At 41.3% G+C, this 21628-nt stretch overlaps 2 protein-coding genes and 1 long non-coding RNA gene across 3 annotated transcripts; 1 reads left to right on the forward strand and 2 right to left on the reverse strand.

Moving 5' to 3' along the window:
- Window positions 1–3870: 3870 nt before the first annotated feature.
- LOC117839465 (uncharacterized) lies at window positions 3871–4784 on the forward strand. The gene is made up of 2 exons (XR_004636829.2): window positions 3871–4450; window positions 4654–4784. It is a non-coding gene; the product is annotated as an uncharacterized lncRNA (long non-coding RNA).
- A 1814-nt stretch (window positions 4785–6598) lies between these two features.
- Window positions 6599–12405, reverse strand: LOC117840436 (uncharacterized). The gene is made up of 9 exons (XM_034720947.2): window positions 12241–12405; window positions 11741–11821; window positions 10792–10909; window positions 10601–10695; window positions 10427–10498; window positions 9541–9870; window positions 9348–9456; window positions 8049–8220; window positions 6599–6981 (listed from the first exon to the last, which is right to left on the reverse strand). The coding sequence occupies exons 1-9, from the start codon at window positions 12262–12264 to the stop codon at window positions 6894–6896; spliced, it is 1089 nt and encodes a 362-aa protein (XP_034576838.1). The 5' UTR covers window positions 12265–12405; the 3' UTR covers window positions 6599–6893.
- Window positions 12406–15455: 3050 nt separating this feature from the next.
- LOC117837084 (uncharacterized) lies at window positions 15456–17520 on the reverse strand. Its single transcript, XM_034716659.2, has 2 exons — window positions 17185–17520; window positions 15456–16010 (listed from the first exon to the last, which is right to left on the reverse strand). Exons 1-2 carry the CDS (start codon window positions 17518–17520, stop codon window positions 15561–15563), a joined length of 786 nt encoding a protein of 261 aa, XP_034572550.1. The 3' UTR covers window positions 15456–15560.
- Between the last annotated feature and the right edge of the window lie 4108 nt (window positions 17521–21628).

Here is a 21628-nt window from a genome sequence, read left to right on the forward strand (position 1 = left end):
CTAAATTTTTACAACATTCTCAGCTCAAAAGGTGATAAAAAATAGAAAAGATGTAAGCATACAAAAGGAATTAATCAAAAGCAAAGTCTATTATTGCTTTTCCATCCTTTCTTAGTAAAGATATCCAAAGTGATAATCTCCAACATTTTGCTTGTTGAACATATAGTTTCCTTCAATTCCTCACGATGCAATAGAGATTAAAACCGCAACATATATGCTTCACTAGAAACAACATGCATAAAAGAGATAAATCGTTATTTCTGAAAACCAAATCGATACGAGCTGCAATGTAGCGGAACCGTCCAAATTAAACCGGCTTAAGTGCACTTAACCATCCTTGAAACAACTAGTCGGGTCAACGTGCACTTAAAACGGTGTAATCTGACAGTTCGTCGGGTCAAGCCCGATTCTACCACCGATCCCTTCAATCGAACCCATATGCACAGAGCTCACGCGACGGTGAGAACAGATGATACAACAGAACATTTGATAACATCATAGAGTACTCATTAACCGAGTACCTAATAAGTACACACAAGTTTTGGAACAAGTTTGAAGTTCGCAGCGGATTACAAATCAGAGTTGGAAATAAAATAGCTACAGCGGAAGTCTAAGTGATACGATGACAACAAGTACATAGTGACATGGGTAGCCCGTCCGCTGTCATCCGTCCGAGTACTCCTTCACCCGAGTACTCTTACGCCGAGTCTGAAGACCACTCGACTGACCACCCCTCGGGTAGAGGACGGCCGTCCCAGGGTTGATCAGCAACTAGCTCAAATAAGTCAGCACTAAGCCTTGAAAAACATCAACAAGCAAGGCTGAGTAGACTAATACTTAGCAAGACTTAACCGATCATGGACTATACTTAGCCGACTTCTAGTATGCAAGGCTTTTAGATGGGGGGCTTGTTTTGCCAACAAAAAACAACTAAGGGTGGATCCTTACTTTCAAGTGTTAACCTCCATTTATAGTTGAACTAGATTACTGTAGGTGAGCAACTTTGCAAAACTTTTCCGAGGTAAGGTAAACAAGTAGTGAGATAACAATTTAACAGAGCATGTTTCCACTTCTTACTACGATGTGATGAAGAGATCAAGGCTCTCTTAACTGAGAGCGGCGGCAAATCGATTCGATTTATAACCTTGCAAGGTGGACCTATACACCCGGCATATGACTTGCCCCATCGAGCAACATATGACAAATGATTCCCTTAAAGAATGAGGGCATTTGAGAACCCCTGCGCCCCTCGAGTACTAATCCCTACCGGTACCTCCCAGGGCCTGCCATGAGTTACATACCAGTACACGAATAGGGATCAGGACGAACTCAAACTACTATCGCGCAATAAGGTACTAGGCTTTACCAGTTTCAACTATCTCTTCCTTCCGGCAGGTGCATAGTACAGTTCAAACTTGATCAGCACGGCCACAATGAACAAGCCTTAATCGACACAGCCGGAGTGTAACCAACACTCCATACTTTCTTTTCTTTCTATCTCCGCCCGGTCTCCAATTCTTCCATCTTTTAATTCCAGTTTCAAGTAGTTTTTCCCTGAACCGAGAGGTCCTATGTCTCGCGAGTGATAGGAGATCACTTGACTTTTATCACTCCTGATTTAAGCATGGCACTACTCGTCCTGCACATACTAGTATTTGAGCCTGGGAATCCTAGGGATCATGCAACTAAGGTTTCATTCAACTCCTAGAACTTAATGCAGTAAAAATTACTACTCATAAGACATGGCAGTTTTGAAATTAGGGGTAGAACTTAATGCAGTAAAAATTACTACTCATAAGACATGGTAGTTTTGAAATTAGGGGTTATGCTTTGGGACTTGCCTTCGGAATCAGCCTTGGGCTCTTCCGTACTCTGGTACAGTCCTTGCAGCGCTTCCTTTGAAGAGGCTTCGAGCTACTTACTCTCGGACACGGCCACCAACTCGTAGAGACCGTCCACTAGCGGATTGTCTACACGACAATGCATATGTATGAGTTGAAGGAAACATAAGATACATGCACAACATGCGATTTGAAAAGTGCAACAACCCAAATCATCGGATTAGAAACCACGGAAACACCAAGACTCTGCACAACTCAATCGACTACTGATTACCCTTGAACAAATGGCAGAAGGGTCCTTCGACTACTCGGATGACTACTCTGACTACCTTCTCTGTACTCTAGCACAACCTTAGACTACTCATGGCCCTTAGAAAACAACTCGGTTGGTGCCCAATCGACTACAAGCAGCCTTGAAACAATTCAGACACACTCCTCCAACTACTCGTGGCTCCGAAACTACTCGGAGTACACACGTCCGGTGGTGCTTGCACACAGGCACTGTCGTGGGACTCTCGACTACCCGAAAAACCTAGAAAACACAACGCCTCGATGAGAGCTTACCCAAAGACTTTGTTTTGGAGAAGAAGGGGCTGGAAAGGGTGGAACGCGGGGGTGATGGCACCGTCAACACTTCACTTCTTGGCGCTAGAAACTCCGGCGGCGACCAGTGAGGTTGGAGATTAACTAGGAGTGTCGACGAGGTGGTGTCAACTGTGAATCGGAAGTTTGGAATAGAGCTTTTGAGCGTAGTTGGTGGAAGAAGAGTTCGTTCGGCTTGCTTGTTTTAGCTGAGGAAGAGTGGAGGGGTGAAAGTGAGCGGAAGAGCGAGGTCTGCTCGGTCGGGAGCTATTTATAGGGAACGGTTACCCTTTTGCTATGGCAGTCCACGGCGGTACCAGGCGGTGCGGGGCGGGGTCAACGCTACAGTGGAGGAGCAGTGGCGCGCAGAGGCGTAGGCGATGGGACGAGGCGGAATGGCGTGCGGTTTTAGTCACGTGAGCGCTAACTTTCGGTGCTAGACGGAACGATGCGCGGCACGACATCCATCGGGCGGAACCCATCGGTCCGAACAGAGGATTCCAAAGAAGACAGAAAGAAGGGAGGACGACAGGTGGGGTCACGATTTTGGAAAAACCTCATAATCAAAACTCGGGTCGGGAGAACAACCAACAAAAATTTGAAAATCCCATTTTCTTAACAAGAAAAGAAATTGATGCAATGCCATGATGCTCATTTTGCTTAAGTGAAGTTGTTTAACCCTAACTTAACACGTGGGGTGTTATATGCAATCCTCAAGAAAATCAGTAATCTTTCTTTGTTTCTTATGCCTATTAACCAGTTTCGAACCATGTGAGTCACTGATTTGGGTGGGGTTAACCTAATAGCTATATTAACAATTACCCAAATAATCTTAGCACGCTGATAATAAAAAAAGATGTTTAATTATTTCATTACAATTGAATAAACAATAGTTTTGACTCCCAGACCATTTTCTCTGACATTGTTCGCCTTTTTGGATTATTGTATTGAGGCATAAGCAAAATACAGGAAACTTTTATTAATCGTTGAATCTCAAGAGCCATTAAAATTTTGCGGCTCTGACTCAATGTGGTAGCATACAGTATGTTTATTTTTCTTATTCTATCCGTTTTAAATTATAATTTGCTTTAGCCTTGTTCTAACCTAAACATCTCTAACTTTGACTAAATTTATTGAAAAAATGCCAACATTTACAAATCCAATTAGTTTTTTTAATCAAACTATAGATATTAATAAGTACCTCCATATCAAAGTACTTGTTGTTGTTTAGTACCTTTTTTATAAACTTTGGTAAAAGTTAAAGATGGTTGACTTAGAACTTTAATCTGGAGTAGGAGGGGGTAACAAACTAAAATTCTTTGTTTATCCTTAAATGTGCTTCAAACACCATGTTTACTACTTCTGTATCACTGGGACTATTTGAAGCACAAGAATGGCAATTTTTAAAAAAAGAAATAATAACGCTCAGAGCAATTCTCAATTTATCATGATGGATTAGCCATGAGCCACACCATTTCCCTTTTAAGATCGTGCTCATTCTGTAACGTTTCATGTTAGTATTTTTGCATAATGTGGCGGGGAATTTATGAGAGATTAAAGGGTATGAAGCATAGGAGTAAAACAAATCTCGATATTGAGCGTCTTTTACAATTATCTAACGCCAACTCGCACAATAATAAGAGCATGTACAACCCAGCACGTAACGACGGCACGGGCTCGTGCTCCCATGCCGAACCTGCCGTTTTACTCCCTCGTTTCCAACCGGCCATGGCTCCTCCAGATCGGATGCGGTGTGCGCAAAATCAGCGGTGATGGTGGCAAAATCGGCTTCGGCGTGCTCCAAATCCCCTCCCATGCAACCATCTCTTCCCCTCCCCCGCCAGATGCAGTACAGAGCTAGGAGCGGATTGGGGATGAACGGCGGCGGCGCGTAAAGCCCCTTCGGCCGCGCCAAATCAAGTAGAGGGGACGGCCAGCCGCTCCTGTGTGCGTGTCGTGCGAGAAGGCAACCTGCAAGCAGCTGGAGCGCAGCTGCCGCCGCGCACCACGTTGGCACCGAGCAGAAGGTGGTTGTTCTTCTTACCGAGATTTCAGGCTTCCAGCGCCAATTTGTTGCTGCGATCAATATGTAGTATAGGAAGAAAGGGCAGCTATTTTCTTGTCTGTTCTGAATTCTGATCGTAACGATTGCTTAATGGCTGTAATCCGCTTGGCAATTCAATCAATTGGTATATTTCTTAATCTGAATTTTCTTTTGTATCGTTAACAGGCTGCTCTCAGAGTAGACTCTACTCGTGTTCTCTCCATCGTTGGATTTACTGATTGGCCATCCATCTGGAGTTATGTGGATGTTTGTACAATTTTTGCTCCCGGAATTTGCATTAGTCTACTTGAACTGCATGTCATTGTCTGATCCGAACTCATCCATCCAATTACAAGAACTATCCTACTTATGAGACTGAACTTCTTACATGTCCTCTCCAGCTTGTCTTTTTGCCCTTTGAAAGCCCAGGTTCTTGAAGAGTTGCAAAATAGATAAATGTTATGATCTGAAATCATCAATCCAATCAAAGAAAATGTAAGATTATTAATGTCAGCAATCTATCCTACTTCATGGCTAGTTCTTTTATTCAAACTGAAGTACTAGTAGCATATGAGTCTTAATGGTGGCCGCAGGAGATGGCTTTCTGTGATATTTCTTTGCATAATTCCAGTGGTAATATCATTTAGGTGCCATGCTATTCTTCCTTGTGTCTCCACGTGCCTTTATATAAAAAGGCAAATGAGCTCTAATGTCAAAGACCTACATGATGTGCTTGAATATTTTGATGGTTCTAAACAAATTTTGTTTTATTTTTATCTTGCTTATGCTGATCTCATTTGTATCGAAGAAGCAACAAAATAGTATACAGAGATCTTATTTATAATTGATCATGAATGTAGACGTGCATTAAAAAGTTTACAGTCAGACAAATTAAAACGTTTGCAGTCAGACAAACCGTCTATTTTGTTGTCTTTATGTGATGTGGCAAAACTTGCAGACAACAGCTGTCAAAACTGTTGTACATACCCTAATATAGCCACCTTCTACAACAATTACATGAATAGCTGTTGTACTTTTCCTTTGAGAGTTCGCTGGGGGTGATGACAACAGTTTCCTTATGTCGGTCTCAATGGAAGGTTTCATGAGCATTAAATTGTATACCACATCAGCAATTTTGCTAACTTGGTAAGGCCATTACGAGAAGAGAGAACACACGACGAGACTACAATATAAACAAAGTTTGGAAAAAATCCAAATTACTCATTTCAAGTATAGCTAAACTATTTTTTTCAGTTTACCATGCACTGTGCAATTTGGTTCAATTTACCCCTAACATAATTTGTCTTTTTTTTCTTCATGCACAAATGGAATCTTAAACTAAATTTTTGCAAATGATAATAGATACCATAACACATGTTAGAAAAATATATCATGGATTTTTTTATCATTATTTTGATAGATAAGACATTTAATAATAAATTAATACATGTGATACAAAATTATAAGAAAAATAATGATAGAAATTCATCTTATTTTTGATATATATTATTATGTCCGCTACCATCTTGCAAAATTATAAATCAAATTCAACTTGTGTATGGAGAAAAAAATAAATTATGTTAAGGGTAAATTGAACCAAATGATTGGACCAAGATATAGTTTAGGAGTTTATTTAGACTTCGGCTATACTTGAGGGCAGTAATTACTTCTCCTCAAATTATTATATTTCGTGATAATGAAGATAAAAAAGAGCGACATACTCATCGACAAATTACAGAGGAACCACAGCCTCAAATGAGCTCGTATCCATAATGATTAAGTTACGGTTTTGACATCAGCAGCTACTGTTCAACATAAAACGTGTAGTTTTGGAAGTCGTATAAAATCGTAGCACAGGTACCAATTCAACCGCACTAAAACCTAGTAGCTCTAAGAAAAAGTTGAACAGGTATAGATTCTAACACAAAATTCTGATTATATTCACAAAAAAACTAAGCAAATTTTCATCACATAGGGTACAATGTTGTCTCTCTCCTAAAAAATTTAAAGGATAAAAACAACTTTTAGACAATAAATTTAAAAGAAAAATATCCCAATTTAAATATGTTAAATATGGGAATTTTGCACGAGAGGGGTTAATTGGACAAACTGAGTAGCTTTGGCCCCAGAATGAATAAATATTTCCCGTTCCCATCAAATAACAAAGGGTAGACGGTATATTTTCTATGATTTCTCCTCAGGCAGGTAATACAATATTGTATGGCATTATAGTTACATAAACATGAGCATCAATCAGGAGATGGAAGCAGTCAACTATAACTCTTATATGTAACTAACAACTATCCATCCTCAAACCACCAAAAAGGCCCACAGAAAGGGGAAAGAAAAAAAATACAGGGAGGGTAAAACCCTTTCAAATCAGCAGCATAGCAGTACAAGATTGCAAGGTCGAAAATTCAATAGTGCTACTGAATCTCATCCTCAACAAAGTTTTCAGAAAGACTGCGTTGGGACAGCCGGTAATAGAGAATTCCCATCGTCGCTATACATGCCCTGCAACAACATATTATTTTGTACATTAGCGCAAATTCTCTTTAACAAAGAGTAAGATATTATCATCTTGAAAACCAGACATGGAAAGGTAAGAGAAATGCAAGACTATGCAACCAATATTAATCAATGATCTGTGTAATAGTCTGAATTCTTTCTCCAAATTTGTAAAATAGGGGTGCACGCATGAGGGTTATCTATAAATTTTTAGATTTCGGTTAAAGTTCGAAACAGATGACAACAAAATCTGAACAATTTGGATTGGAAGCCCCTAATCCATACAGGCCATAAAGAAACACTTTTCTTTTTAAACCATGCAAGAGATGAGAAAAATATGAGCAGGAATGCAGGATAATAAATTTACATGGTTGCTAATAAAAGACAACAAAGGGTACCGTGATCAAGTAACAGAGCGTATTAGCTTAATAAGGTTATCAAGTAAAAGGCTATTTAAGTTTATTTGTTTAATTGCAAATATCAACTGGAGTTATAGTACAAGGCTATCATAATTAATGAAGAAGACAAATATCAGGTTTTATTGATACTCAAAACATCAAGTACTATCTATTAAAGACTACACATGTTACAGTAGAAGTGCAACACTTGAAGATAATGAAAACTCAGTGACTCCTTTCTTTTTTATGGCAGCTATTTACATGTCTCACAACTCTGGCATGCCAATTCCTTAGCAACCTGTCACATATGCACATATGCCAGACTATCTTTGCAAAATTGCCACATAGCTGTGGATGTTGTTTTCTAACTATGACAAAGTATCACTACTGATCTGAGATATCCGAAGTACCAGTCAGCAGCCTAAGTGGCTTCTACACCCGAGACCATTGCCAAATGTAGTATGTTACAAGGTAATTCAATTCTTATCCTAGTTTACTGCAAAGCAGGAAAATGTCCTGTTCCTTAGAGCACACACTAGGGAAAAAAAGGCTCTTATCCTACTTTACAGATATTCACGATAAGCACCCATTCTAGAGAGGCAAGGGAGGGTGAGAGAGTATATAAGCAGGAAAAAAAAAACAGAGAAACTAATCAAAGCATGCTAGAAGACTTACATGATAGCCATTGCAAGTAAGATCTTCGTGGGATCCATTCTTGATGATCTTTGCCTGGTGCGACCCTCTGGAGCATCACTCTCCTTTTTTGAAGGTGCCGTGACTGGTAGTGTTGGCAGTGCACTAGACCAGAAAGGCAGCAGCATCCTTAGAAATCTGTGACGAAATGTACCTGTACAAGGGATGTAAGCATCAAATGGTAGCAAGCTGGATTTGAGGTAGCTTATGACCTCAAGCTCACTAGGAAAAAAAGTACTAAACGGCTATTTTAGCATCAATCTTGTCATAAAGCCAGCTTTAGTATACACATGCAGGGTTTTCAAATAAGTTGGTTTTACATTTGCTTATTACAAGACTGAGAATAAAGTGAAACTCAACTGCTCAAAAGCATGAACTGAATCTAAATTCTTAAGTTCAGTATATTTCAACCATACAACAGTACTTCATATAATCAATCATAAATATCTCGCAGGCAAAAATTTTAAGTTCACACTTAGTTGCTAGAGTTTTCTGGTGTTGCTTCTCAAGAGTAAAGGTGTTGCAGCTGTCAGTGCTCATGAATATGTAAGTTTTAAATCCGCTATGGCCCAACAAGTTTGACCATCCAACAGTCCTGAGATTAATTCAAGAATTTCAAACAGACGCAAATAATTTTCCCAAGCCAATTATTATTGCATATTTTTAGGACCAGAAGGCAAAGAAAAATGGTCTGGTATATAAATCACAATCTTTTTTATAAGAATAAATCATATTTTATTAGGCCTAGATCAAGCTCAGGCAAGGCCATATACGCTCAAAACAGGACAGTGCCATACATGCAGTAAAATAGCCAATAAAAAATAAAATTATCGTGTTTGCTACACAAGAATTTCATGAAACATATTAGTTTGAGCACGATATGGAATACTTGTCCCTACAGGGGCTTAAAAAAATATAAGGTCTAGTCAGTTAAGTCAATAGATGCTCAAAGCAGGAAGATATCATATGTAAAAGTGTACATACAAGCCATAAAATAAGAGCTATCTTCAGTACTCAGGATTTTGACAACAAACATTTTAATGCCAGCAGAATCTGGTAAAACTTCAATGTACCAAACAGGGACTGAAAGTATCATCACACTTGTTTGCAAGGTAACTAGTGATATGATAGTGCATGGTAACTAACTTGTGGAACAGCATCATTCCCACTAATTGTTTAGTTCAAGTCATCCGTTTACAAAATCATAGCATAATACACGGAATCATAGGCACAAATAAAGATGAATGAATAGAACAAATCATCCTGCCCATAGCATCTTACCCCTTTTGGTATACTTTTTGCGATTTCCATCTTCATCATCAGCATAATAAGAAATCTCTGAATTTTGTCTATCAACACTGGTAGCACCTTTTCTTGTCATAGCACCAGGCTACAAATGAAGAGATAGGATTGCTGTTCTGTGAATAAGTAAAGCTCAAAAGAAGACAAAATATTGGGATATCTCAGGACTTACCCCATGTGGGCTTGGACTTCTGATGAAGTTGGACTCCTGTTCTGGGAATTGTGTTATCACTGGACTAGGACCCTCTATTTCAACAATTTCTGGTTCAACATGGATAGGTGCCCCAGATCCTACACTAGCAGAAGAGTACATTCCAGAATGCAATGTTGATGGCAAAGATGCATCTTTAGCTGAGCTAATTATGTTTGCACCATTAGATTCTCTATCACCAGAACTGGATAAACGTTTAAGAGGATCTGATGCAAAAGCAGGAGGGGTCCGAGTATCAGCTTTAGGCATTGTCACAAAATGATTTCCAAATACGTTCTTCTCCAATCCAGTCTGCAACATATTAGAAAAGCACAAGTTTTATCATAACCTAATGTCTCACAGAAAAAAAATCTTGCAGTAAACATACACTGAAGTCTAAATGTACTTGAACAATCGAAACAAACTTGTTTAAGTATATACAAAAAATCTCAAAGTCGTTAAAGCATTATAAAATGAATACTAGTCAATATCAATTATAAAATCATGAAGGTTAATTTGGGATCTGCACTTTAAATTCCATGATACAATGCAGTTTCATAAATTTCATAGTTCATAAGAAACAAATGAAGAAAAACAGTTGGACAGCATCAACAGTTGGAATGCTTATATGTCAGAAAATGATTAAATATATGTCTGAAATAAATCCCTGATAAATACAGAATCAACGGGTTACTCTGAAATAGTAGTATTTAGCCAATGCAGAATATTGCACCAAGAACTTTTTCATCAGCAGATATTTTAACACTCGAATAGATGCAGCTTAAATGTTATGAAAACTTAATAAGGAGAAAATCAGTGGTTTTAACTTTTGAGTAGGCAAACATGAAATAGGTTTGAAGTATCTAACCTGGACTATTGCTTCTTTCAGTTTTGCGTGAAGACGAGAACCTGTATCTTTAATGCTTGATGGTGGCCATATCTGTTAGGATAGCCAAAGATCAAAAAAATGTGAGATCCTCAGAGTTGCAGCAGCCGATTTGCACATGCGCTTCCATGCAGAGGGAAATTGAGTTCAACTCACAGGCTCAGAACATGAGGGGCAGACATATCCAGCAGGTGCTGTTTGGGTTGGAAAATTTTGGATATGTGATATCAAGCATTTTGTGTGCATCACATCTATAAGGAAGTCAGCAAACGAATATCCAGTTATATTAAAGAAATAAGGCATCTTGAATGAATGAATTTAAGCATTCTATTGAGAAAAACACATACGTAAGCAACCCAATCTTGTAGTTTCTTCGCTTCCGGCTTCCAGAACTGAATTGCAAGATGAGCAGTGTTGTGGCCAGTCATAATCAGAATTAACAACCCATTCAGCATAATTTTTCACCTACACAACAAGGACAGATGTTAGTTCCTAAATTAATGCAACACTGTCTTTTAATCTAACAAAACTTGCAGAGATGTTAATGGGCAGATAAGATGTAACTAGCACTGTAACGTAAAATTCTAAACTTTCTGCTCGTGCAAAGTAAATAGAGCCAAAAGGATAATATGATGCACAATGCACCCATATGATGCTGCAATCTAATACTACACAATAAATGAAACCTGGACCCAAAGTAATTGCAAGCACAATGCTGATTTTCTTACTTACACAAGAGGCTGTACATCCTATTCTTAGTTTTGCCTTCAAATATATAACCCATAGTCTACTTCATCACACCGCCAAATGGGAAAATCAGCATTCTACCAATGAATAGCAGCAGGTATAGGACAAGCTCAATACAAAAAATGAAAGCTTTGTAGGTTTTAGATACTCGAAATAAAAACCTGAGACATAAGCGTCATTATTAAAAGATGGTCAATGCATATGCATCCAAAGGAAAAGCTGATGCTCTGGCAGACGCACTAGTGAAATGAAAACCTTGCTCAACCAATTCCTTGTCATGGAATCCACATCCATCCATTTCTTATCAAACTGTAAACAATTGACAGCTTATCCCTTGTTTCTTGAAAGTCTCAATGGAAACCAAAACAATGTACAATAAGGGCAATGAGACAGGAATTATTGTGAATGACTACAACCAGGAAACAGCATAGAAAAGAACTGGTCATACTATGATAACATAACACTAGCTCAATCATTTTGGGGCCTAGATGCTATTTGTTTGCGCACATGCAACCAGGACCATAAAAGAAGTCAGGGAAGCTCACTCACCACGCACAGCTCATGCTCCTGGAAGCATATGCACTCGCCACAGACAGGGACCTGGTGGACGAAGCAGTAAAGCCTCGTCGCCTGAAACAGCAGAACAGGCACACAAAATCATCAGCTCCAAACTCCACCACAAGCAATCAAGCAGATCAACCAAACCCACTCCAAATAAATCTCAGAACACAGCCAACACGATCGGCTACAACTACAAGAACACATGGGAGGTGTTCGACGAAATGCCCAAGCGTGGAACCCAACATTCATTCCAAGGGATGAGCGTGAAAACCCCCAACGCCCGCCGTGAACCCATACAACCCCCAAAATCCGCACTTCTCGCGCCGCTTTGTCGGATCCGGACCACGCCGCCGCCGAACCCGCCCACCCAGCATCCCTGATCCCAAATCCGCCCGTATGCTGCCGGCGGAGCAATACAAGACGACGCGAGAAACCGCGGGGGTTCGGGGCGGGGATCGCCGGATCGGCGGGGAGGGAGGGGGAGTTACCTTGCGGCATTTGCACACGACCATCGCCGGTGGACTTCGGAGGCCGCCGCTCGAGGGGTGGATCGGCACGGGGCGGGGCGCGCCGGGGAGGAGAGGGGGAGCGCGAGGAGCAGATCTCGTGGGGGATGGAACGGAGGCACAGCAGTGTCCCTCTCTCGACCTTCTCGGTGTTTGGTTGGGGGGTTGGGGATGGGCGGTGTGCGGCTGGAAGCGGTCCGATGGGAGATCGTACGGCTGAGATCTCGCAGCTCACGTGAATTGCTGCCAACGTCTCCACGAAGGCAGCCTGTGACGGAAACTCGCCTTTTTTGTGTAAGAAAAATATAAACAACCGTCTAAACATCAGGCTCCAAGGCGAATTTAGAGAAGGTAGAGTCAGATGGACATCGAATTTGATGCTTAAGTACTGAACTACTGATAAGATATTTCACTTTCTCTGAGTCAGTTGGAAAAAAGACGAGAACAAAATTCTTACTAATTTTAATATTTTCTACCCCTTTGTGTAGCGAGGGTCGGAGGGATATCACGGAAGTTCTAATTGATCTAAGTTCAGTAAAGTTGAAAATCTAAAAACTCCAATTCTAACAAAAAAATTATCTAATTTTTAGTCTCACAGCTAATTCATTGTATGTTAAGGTCAAGAGAAAGGAAGAAGAAACTATGCGTGCGGCTATTGATGCCATCACCTCATGCATAGCCTCTCCCATCTCTTGTGCTTGTTGTAGGTTTTAGATCCTATTTGGCATGACTCTAACTCTGGGTGGAGCTGCTCCACTCCAGAACTCCAGGTGGAGCCAGCTCTAGGTGGAGTTGGAACTGTCTGATGCAGGTGTTTGACTGGGAGGGTGTCTAGAAAAGAGGAGTTTGAGGGTAGATTGCCATTCTTGCCCCTGGTTCTTTTTGAGAGGGTGTCTAGAAAAGAAAAGAGGAGTTTAGGAGTTTGAGGGTAGATTGCCATTCTTGCCCCTGGTTCAAAAAGACAAACTGTTCTTTACGCATCAGTTGTGCCTGCTTGACAACTAGAATAATGCGTGTCACTACATGCCAATAAGCTTGACCAACACGATTAGCTTCCTGATCATGGCTGCAGAAGAACACGAATGAGCCGAGTGCAAAGCCTTCATTTGGTGATGTTTACAAAATGGGCGAGCCATTAGGCCGCATTTTGCTACTTGGCCAGCAGATCACAGATTCACAGGATAGAAAGAAAAGAAACCGAAGGGATTGCAAGATAATCAATGGCGTAAACACAGCAACAGGCGAACAACACACAACCTCGCCGCTCAAGTTGGCCTCCGCCGCCTGCATCATACCCAAGGCGCTCACTTGTTTGCTGCCGCCGCCGCGGCATGCTCCTTAGCGGCCTTCGAGCACCCGTCTTTCCTATGCCAGCCCCCGTGGTAGAGCTGTTGCTGCAGCCGCGCCTAGAAGTTGCTGCCCCTCCTAGCCGTCCTCTCCTTCTCCCGATGCTGCTCCTGCTTCGTGCGGCGTCCCGCGGCCAGCGCCGCAGCCTTCCTCCCCTCCTGCCGCCGCAGCAGGCTCAGGTTCCCACGGCGGGGCCGCGGCACCTGCGCTGACGACAGCGCGACAGTCTCCTCCCACGATGAGCACAGGGAGGAGGAGCCCGACGACGACGACGTGGACGCGCCGGCGGTGGCGGCTGAGAGGTGCGACAGGCGATCCCGGAGGCAGAACGGGCACACGCCTGCATCGTGTTGGTGCTTCGGGTGCCTCATCCTCGTGCTGGCAGCGGGGTCGGGTGGCCGGCGGTGGTCAGGAGGGGTAGCAGGAGGGGTCGGCCGGTGGTGTGTTGACGGGAGGGGCAGCAGGAAGGGCTGGCAACGGGGGTAGACGACGATAGCCGGTGGCATGAGTGGTTGGTGGCTGGCGGCGGCCAAACCCTAGGCGGCGGCGGGGGTTGGGCAAGGAACAGGCACGGGAGGGAGTCACGGCGCGGGGGGGTGGGGGGGGTCTCGGGAGAAAAAGAAGTGAACCGTTTTTTTAATCAGTGGCACTTCACGAGGAGATTCATATTGGGTGGTTTTGAAGCTGCAAAAAAGGTGCTCCAAAACTCCACCCCCTATTTGCACTACAACTCCATGGAGTTGGCAGCTCCATGAAGTTTTGGAGTTGGGGTGTTTGGCTGGAAAATTGGCTAGAGTTGCTGAAGTTCAGCTTTAGAGCCATGCCAAATACGCTCTTAATGTGACAATTGCACCTCAAACTGGCCACATGATATCATGAGCAATTATTAGTATATTTTTGAACAGAATAACATATATTATTTTTAAGAAGCCATTATAAATATCTTGTTGTTGTCGAGGGCATGTCTCCTAAATGAAAATATACAATAGTAATCGCAGACAATTAGCCATGATAGAAAATCAGTATATATATCACGGTCGAATGTAAAAAGAATATGATCAATAATTGGCATAACTTTTTTCTAGACCTAGAGGCCACCCTGACTAAACAATTATTATTGTCTATATGGTTTTTTGTCCAAAACAACAACAACACATATTTTCATATAAAAGAAAATTTTGGCTAAAATTATCTATTAAAATGATTTTAAAATAAAATAATTTTGTGAAATATATCCTCATGGTTTATGTTTGGAACTTAGGATATTACTTAAAACCGGCTCCCATGATTCTTATTTGGAAACCAGATAATGCAACGACCATGGTTCTTATTTGGAACCATAGGACAAGGTTATTTTGAATCGGATCGGAACTACAACAGTAGGATCGCAAAATCATAGGATCATAACTGCTAGAATTGTAAAATAGTAGATTTTACTTAGGAGAATCGTAAAATCACATAAGGGCCCGTTTGTTTCGTAGGAATTGAAACTCATTCCAAGAAATACATTCTAGATATTGGATTCTACCGGAAATGAATTACTCAGAATTTGATTCAATTCAATTTTTTTGTTTGGGTGTTGATGGAATTCTTTTCCATGAATCTAATTCCATATTCCGTTTGGATAGCTAAATATGGAATTAATTCCATATTCCGTTGGGATAGCCCAGTTTGTCACAGACAACCGCATCACAGACAACCGCATCACAGATATTGGATTCCATATTCATGAGGTCCAGTAGCAGCAAACAAGGTCCAGTAGCTACATCTCCATGACTTTGCTGTATACCAAAACAAGAATTCCCGAAGATCAGAGAAAGATAACATGAGGTCCAGTAGCAGCAAACAAGGTCCAGTAGCAGCAAAGTCTAAACAGAGTCATACATTATGATCATACACACTCAAAATGACATGACTAATGAGCATAGTGATAGTAATCAGCATCTAAGCATGCATCACTTTTTGAGTTGCTTTAAGAGCCACCTTTTCCTCATCCCCACTGGAAGTGCCAACAAAAGCTCATACTTGCGTGCATCACCGGTCAGGATATCAAATAGGTCCAACAAAGTGTCTTCATCCAATCCTTGTACCTCATTCAGTGTGTTGAGAATTTCTTTTGATGTTGGACCTTTAGGTGCTTCCTCCTTGAGTGCTTCAGCAAACTTGTCCACTTTTTCAGCCATCATAGAGGTAAAAGAGTCACCTGACCGTTGCCTCTTTAAACTTCCTGAAGTTGCCGATGATGTGGGCTCTTTGTTACTAAGATCTTCCTTACTCATGTCTTTTGAGCTCTCAGCTGCAGTCCTTGCCGCTTCACCGGTAGCATGATCTTTGCCAAACACCAAGCTGATTGAGTCCCAGTACAAGACAGTCTTGTGCCTATACCCAGAAGCTTCTTTGTTTTTCTAAAAAAACAAATGGTTAACACATGTATATCCAACCTAAACTCTGTTTTATACTGTAGAGATAACACTGCATAGATAATGATGATATTTTGTAAAGCAAGTATATCTTCTGACTAAAATTGTAGGAGGACAACTACATTCTTAGATAACTAGAGCAGACACGATGAAAGCAAAAGGGAACTATTTCAAATTGACAGCCAATCAGAGGAGACACAATGATAAATCCCTAGAACCATTCCACTCCCCCCACAATCCAATGGTTATGTTAAAGACCCAAATAATCCCCTCCACTGTTATGACTAAAGAAGGTTCAGGAGTGCCATTTGCACTGACACATCCAACTTCAAGCCACACGGAATAACAATGAACATATAAACATATGTTGCTTAAAAAGAACAGAATAAAATTGAATGTGCATTCTATAGCACGGAATACCCTTTGACATTTTGCTAACTGTTAGACATTTTGACTAACTATGCTAGCTATGGGCAATATAATGAATAACCACTTTTCACATGGCAATCATGCAAACAAATATCCAAATGCAATCAGGTCTATAATCAAAGCAAAAAATTGAGCAGCCAATCTCCAGACTCTAAAGGATAACAATATTTAAGATCTTCATTTTGCAGAAACCACCCATCATTTGTTCAGAGGGAATGCCACTAGGTTTCTAAGCACAGTTGAGCAGGCTTCCACGTGTTCCTCATTTAGTTTCCTGAAAATAACAACTATATATTTCCGCATCTCAACAGAAGAATGATCGTGATGAGATTGTAGTATTTAACCAACCGGATTACAATCATTATGTTAATATATGATGGCTCTCTCTGCTAATGGGTTATATAGACATACAAGCATGAAACAGCTGGTACAGTTAAAATGCACCTGCTCCTTCATGAAACTGGGAAGGACAAAAGGCAGAAAGCATATCATTGTGAAAAGTCAACACACTGAATGCAACACACTGAATCATTATGTACAAGTGATTAGGCCTCATTCAGTGTGTTGACTAACTATGCTAGCTATGGGCAATCATTATGTTAACATACAGGTCCTATTTTAAAAAGTCTACCCTGTTTTACTACATATTAGGTCTACCTTAACAAGTGATAACCTAACAAGTTCTGAACTTAACACAAATTTAAGTAAATCAGTGGTTTTTGAAACTTACCGCCACATATTCTTCCCATACAGCATCACTATCAACAGATATTTTGTTTTTGTTCCAATCCCAACCAAATCCACTTGATTCCAGCATACCATTGATGATAGTGTAGTGTTTGTCAAAGGTCTTGTTCCTTGCCATGATATTGTCTTTTGAGATATCCACATTACACTTTTCTCGGACATTCTTGATAGCAGCTGTATAGACATGAGACTTCCACCCATTCTGGCATCTGTCACCCTTGTTATAGTACTCCACAAATGTGTCAAGAAGAGCCTTGTCCATGTCATCATTCCAAGAAATGTAACCCCTGCCCGAGCCTGACTTCTTGCCCTTCTCCATATCCTACAGGAAAAATGTTCACAAAAGGTTATTAGTAAAATATTAGGAGCAAAACCAAATATCATAAGTTTAAGCATGCATTGATGATAGAATTTATCATACATTGACCACGTCTTGCTTGGTAATCAGCAAACATTTGGTTAGCTTTGGTATCCCTAAAAGTGCTCCATTCATTTGTTGATTGAACATTGGTAATCATACCCACTTCACTTTGAACTTCATGAGGTTCAAAAGATATTACTTGATCAACTTGGTGTATAAGTAAATCATCCATATCTCTCTGTCTATCAATTACAAAATTGTGCAATATGCAGCAAGCATTAATGATCCTAATCTGCAAGAATTTAGTAGAAATGAGTTACATGCTAGCTAAGGTCATTCAGAGGTGAATTTCAAGCTAGGTTACTATGGAATACCTGATTTTGTAAGTCAAAATATGAGTTGCTTCTTAGTATAGCCCACCTCATCTTTAATAGTCCAAATGTTCTCTCTATCACATTTCTAGCAGTTGAATGGCGCAAATTGAATAGTTCTTTGGCAGTGGATGGGTTATGCCCTTGAGCAGCCCACTCATTCAAGTGGTAGCGAGTGGATCGATATGGAGCAAGAAAGCCCGGTCCATTGGTGTATCCGGCATCTACTAGATAGTATTTTCCACTTGGAATAACAAATGCATCGTCCCGAGACATTGCATCACGTAGCACACGTGAATCTGAAGCCGATCCTTCCCATCCCGCTAAGACATAAACAAATTTCATGTGACGATCACAAACCCCCAAAACATTGGTGGTAATCTGTTGCTTCCTATTCCTATACCTCCCTTGGTCAGCCAAAGGCACAAAAACGTCAATGTGTGTACCATCTAATGCTCCAAGGCAATCTTCAAACCACTTCCACTTGGAATCCTCAGGTTCTACAACTGATGGATCAGGAAGCTTGATAAATTCATGGCATAATGATAGAATACCTCTAAGCACCTCATTGAAGTGACGGCAGATTGGCTCAAGTGACCATCCATATGAGCTACAAATCATCCTCATCTTAGTGCCATGACCCACTACAAGCAAAAAGATTGCTACCTTTTCTTCTACCGACACATTCTTGTTATCACACATACCACATCTCTCACGTAAGATGGCACATAGGTCATAAAATGATCTCTTAGTTAGGCGCAAACTATCATAGCAATAGACATTTGATCCTTGGTACAGATTTCTTAGCATTTGTTTGCGTGTAGCTACATCTCTCTCAGCCACTTCATCCGGATCAACGATATGTCTAGGTCTCTTACGCTGATACCATTGCACAATCATGCTCATGATAGCAGAAACAAACAAAGCAGCCACTCGTTTTCTCTTCTTCTTACGCATCTCTCTCATTTGCTCCATGCTTGTATTAACCAAGTCTATGTTGTTGTCAGGCATCTAAAGCACATATGCAAAAATGAATATTTTAATTTATCATCAAAAAGGTTCATAATTAACTAACTTAGCACCCAGCATTGGAAAAGAAATGAGGCCCATGTGCTGCAGTAACTAAAAATTAAGTAAAAAATATTCACACAGTGGACAATTTCACTCCAGACGAACATTGAATTAGGCTGCATCGAAGTAACTAAGTGAAAGTGGTATGTCAAAAAAGCATCCTATGCTGGGCAGACAGCAAATTGATGACCTGTATGGCAGTCCAGCAGGAAGCATGTTCACGGCCACAGCATATTTCATGGAGAACAGAAAAAACTTCAGAATTTCATGGAGAACAGAAAAAACATACCCTCCTCGCTGTACCAGACAACCTACAAGTACTATCCTATTAAGGTGTGCATGGCCTGTCAACTTGACGCACAGAAATGGGCAAAATTCTATGGTGCCAGGAAACCAATCTATTTGAGATCTGACGAACACGATATGGAAAGAAAATGGAGGCTGGAAAAAAAAAGATGTGGATCAAAGATGTTTCATTGCAAAACTACATAGTATGTTAAACTGATCCCCATTGTTCTACAACCAAAGGGAAGAGTTAAAAGAAGGGCACGAGATCAAGGTTGAATTGATGTCTTCACACAGTGGACAATTTCACTCCAGAATGAGCAGCTTACTCATGTACTATCGTGTGCAATTTAGAAAGAATTTGCAAACTACTGAAATTATTTGCCAGGTCATGGACCTGCCCAACCAGCTGGTAAGAAGACGGCTTCCTATGATATGACTTGATAAAATCAATAAACCATGTGTAGTTGTGTTCCTAATCTGAAGAAAGGTTTCTGATGTATCTTGGTCCTGCTACTGCTTTGTTGATAATCAGGAGGTCGCGGTGAATCTGATAATCACAGACTACTGCATGCCTAGCATTGACAGGATATGATCTGCTCAAATCTGATAATCTGAGAATTCTTATGGATCTATATAATATTTTTCGGATTATCTCCTGATTTTTGAAGAACAAATCAAAGTCAAATGTCAAGATATACTAATCAGTGGCTGAGTAGAAGTAAATCAAGAAACCAAATTTACCGTTTAAGAAAAATATTAGAAAATTGTTTCATGGTTAGAAAATGAATCTGGTGCCCTTATGGGAACTCTATGGTTATGGATTTTTAAATTTTAAGTGCTGTTAAAAAGAAAAGGTACTACACATTTCTTTAAATAGAACAAGACAAAACACGAGCTGCTTCCAATCATTTCAACCATATAGTTAGCAATTCAAGAACTGACTAAACAAGTCACCAACACATCATCCTTTCAATAATTAAGAGTCCACACGAGGAACTATGATTTTTCAACTAAGGATCCACTCGCTAATCTTTGAACTTACAATGTATCAATGCCTCAGCATATCAGTTCCTTGCACCCTTCTTGAAGCCGCCCAGCAACGCCTTAACCAGTAGCTAACAAAAGAGAAAAGAATCTGAGACAGTGAAATAATTGGCCTTAAGTAACAGATAAGCAGATGGGAACTTAAACTAGGACAAAAGTAACAGCTCTGATAGAAATGCTAAGATAAGTTGGTTCAACTGATGCAAGAACCGTGAACTCTTATGTCTAGCAATTGAGTATGAAACTACGAGGAGTGTGGTACCGCATAGATGAACTAAACTGAGATCTATCAACAGTAAACTGAGATCTATCAGGACAGGGAGAAGCTTGGTGATTTGTAAGATTATTATGAAATGAGATGATCCACCTGAATTTAGGGATGCATTAACAGCTTAATTAACTGACTACACTGAGATCCGCAACGGCTACTCAGCACTCAGCAGAGATGAGTAGCTTGGAAGCGGATCCCGAGCGAAAACCCAGCATAGAGCAGGTAGTTGGCGTTACCAGGGGACGACGGGATTGGAGGCGGAGGCGCGTCGTGAGACGGGTCGCACAATGGTGTCCGGAACGCGCTTGTTGAGGTCGCGGAGGATCTCGATGAGCGGGCGCGTGATCCCGGACGGCGTGGCGTCGAGCGGCACGACGTAGTTGGTGGTGGATGCCGCCGCGCCCGGTGGCTTCCGCTCTGGCGCCGCGGCGGCGACGACCGCCACGCGGGTGGGGCGGCGCAGATTCGGGGGTGGCGGAGGAGGGGCTGGCGGAGGGGGCGCCGGAGGAGGAGGCGGCGGCGCGGGAGGTGGCGCACGGAGTCGGGGGCGGCGGCACAGGGGCGAGAAGTCGGGAGGCGTCGGGGGGGGGGGGGGGAGGCGAGTTGGGGGGAGGCGAGTCGGGAGAGTCGGGGAATTGTTTTCCTGATATTTTGCTCGGAATGTGGGGAAGGAAGGATGGAATCACCAAGAATCCCTCTTTCCAATTCCGGGGGCAGCCAAACAGGGTGATTTTGGAAATTAATTCCAATTCCAGCAGATTCTAATGAAACAAACAGGCCCTAATAGAATTGAGATTTTGACAACTACAGGGGGAAGTCTCTTAGGTTCCAAACTGTGTGGCTCATCTAATATAATTCTTAATCTGGGTAGTTAGAGATAAAATAGTCTTAGACGATCCGAATAATATGTGAGAGATGAGACATCTAATATGAGCATTTTTGTAGTAGTGAAATGTGGTAATGTGACCATGCTCGAATAGCTTAACAAGAGCCATCCACTTAGCCTCGGCATCAATTTTTT

This window comes from Setaria viridis, chromosome 9 (assembly GCF_005286985.2).
Source record: "Setaria viridis chromosome 9, Setaria_viridis_v4.0, whole genome shotgun sequence".
In the NCBI taxonomy this organism is placed as follows: Eukaryota; Viridiplantae; Streptophyta; class Magnoliopsida; order Poales; family Poaceae; genus Setaria; species Setaria viridis.

What these genes read in the sequence shown, in the direction of transcription:
- LOC117837084 (XM_034716659.2), bottom strand. Translation starts at nt 17,520, where the DNA reads ATGGAGAAGGGCAAGAAGTCAGGCTCGGGCAGGGGTTACATTTCTTGG. An exon ending in TATGGGAAGAATATGTGGCG is followed by an intron (nt 16,011 to 17,184) that starts GTAAGTTTCAAA and finishes TTGTTTTTTTAG; the next exon opens with AAAAACAAAGAAGCTTCTGG.
- LOC117840436 (XM_034720947.2), bottom strand. Translation starts at nt 12,264, where the DNA reads ATGGTCGTGTGCAAATGCCGCAAG. An exon ending in GAAGTCCAAGCCCACATGGG is followed by an intron (nt 9,457 to 9,540) that starts GTAAGTCCTGAG and finishes CTTCATTTGTAG; the next exon opens with CCTGGTGCTATGACAAGAAA. An exon ending in TTACTTGCAATGGCTATCAT is followed by an intron (nt 6,982 to 8,048) that starts GTAAGTCTTCTA and finishes ATGTTGTTGCAG; the next exon opens with GGCATGTATAGCGACGATGG.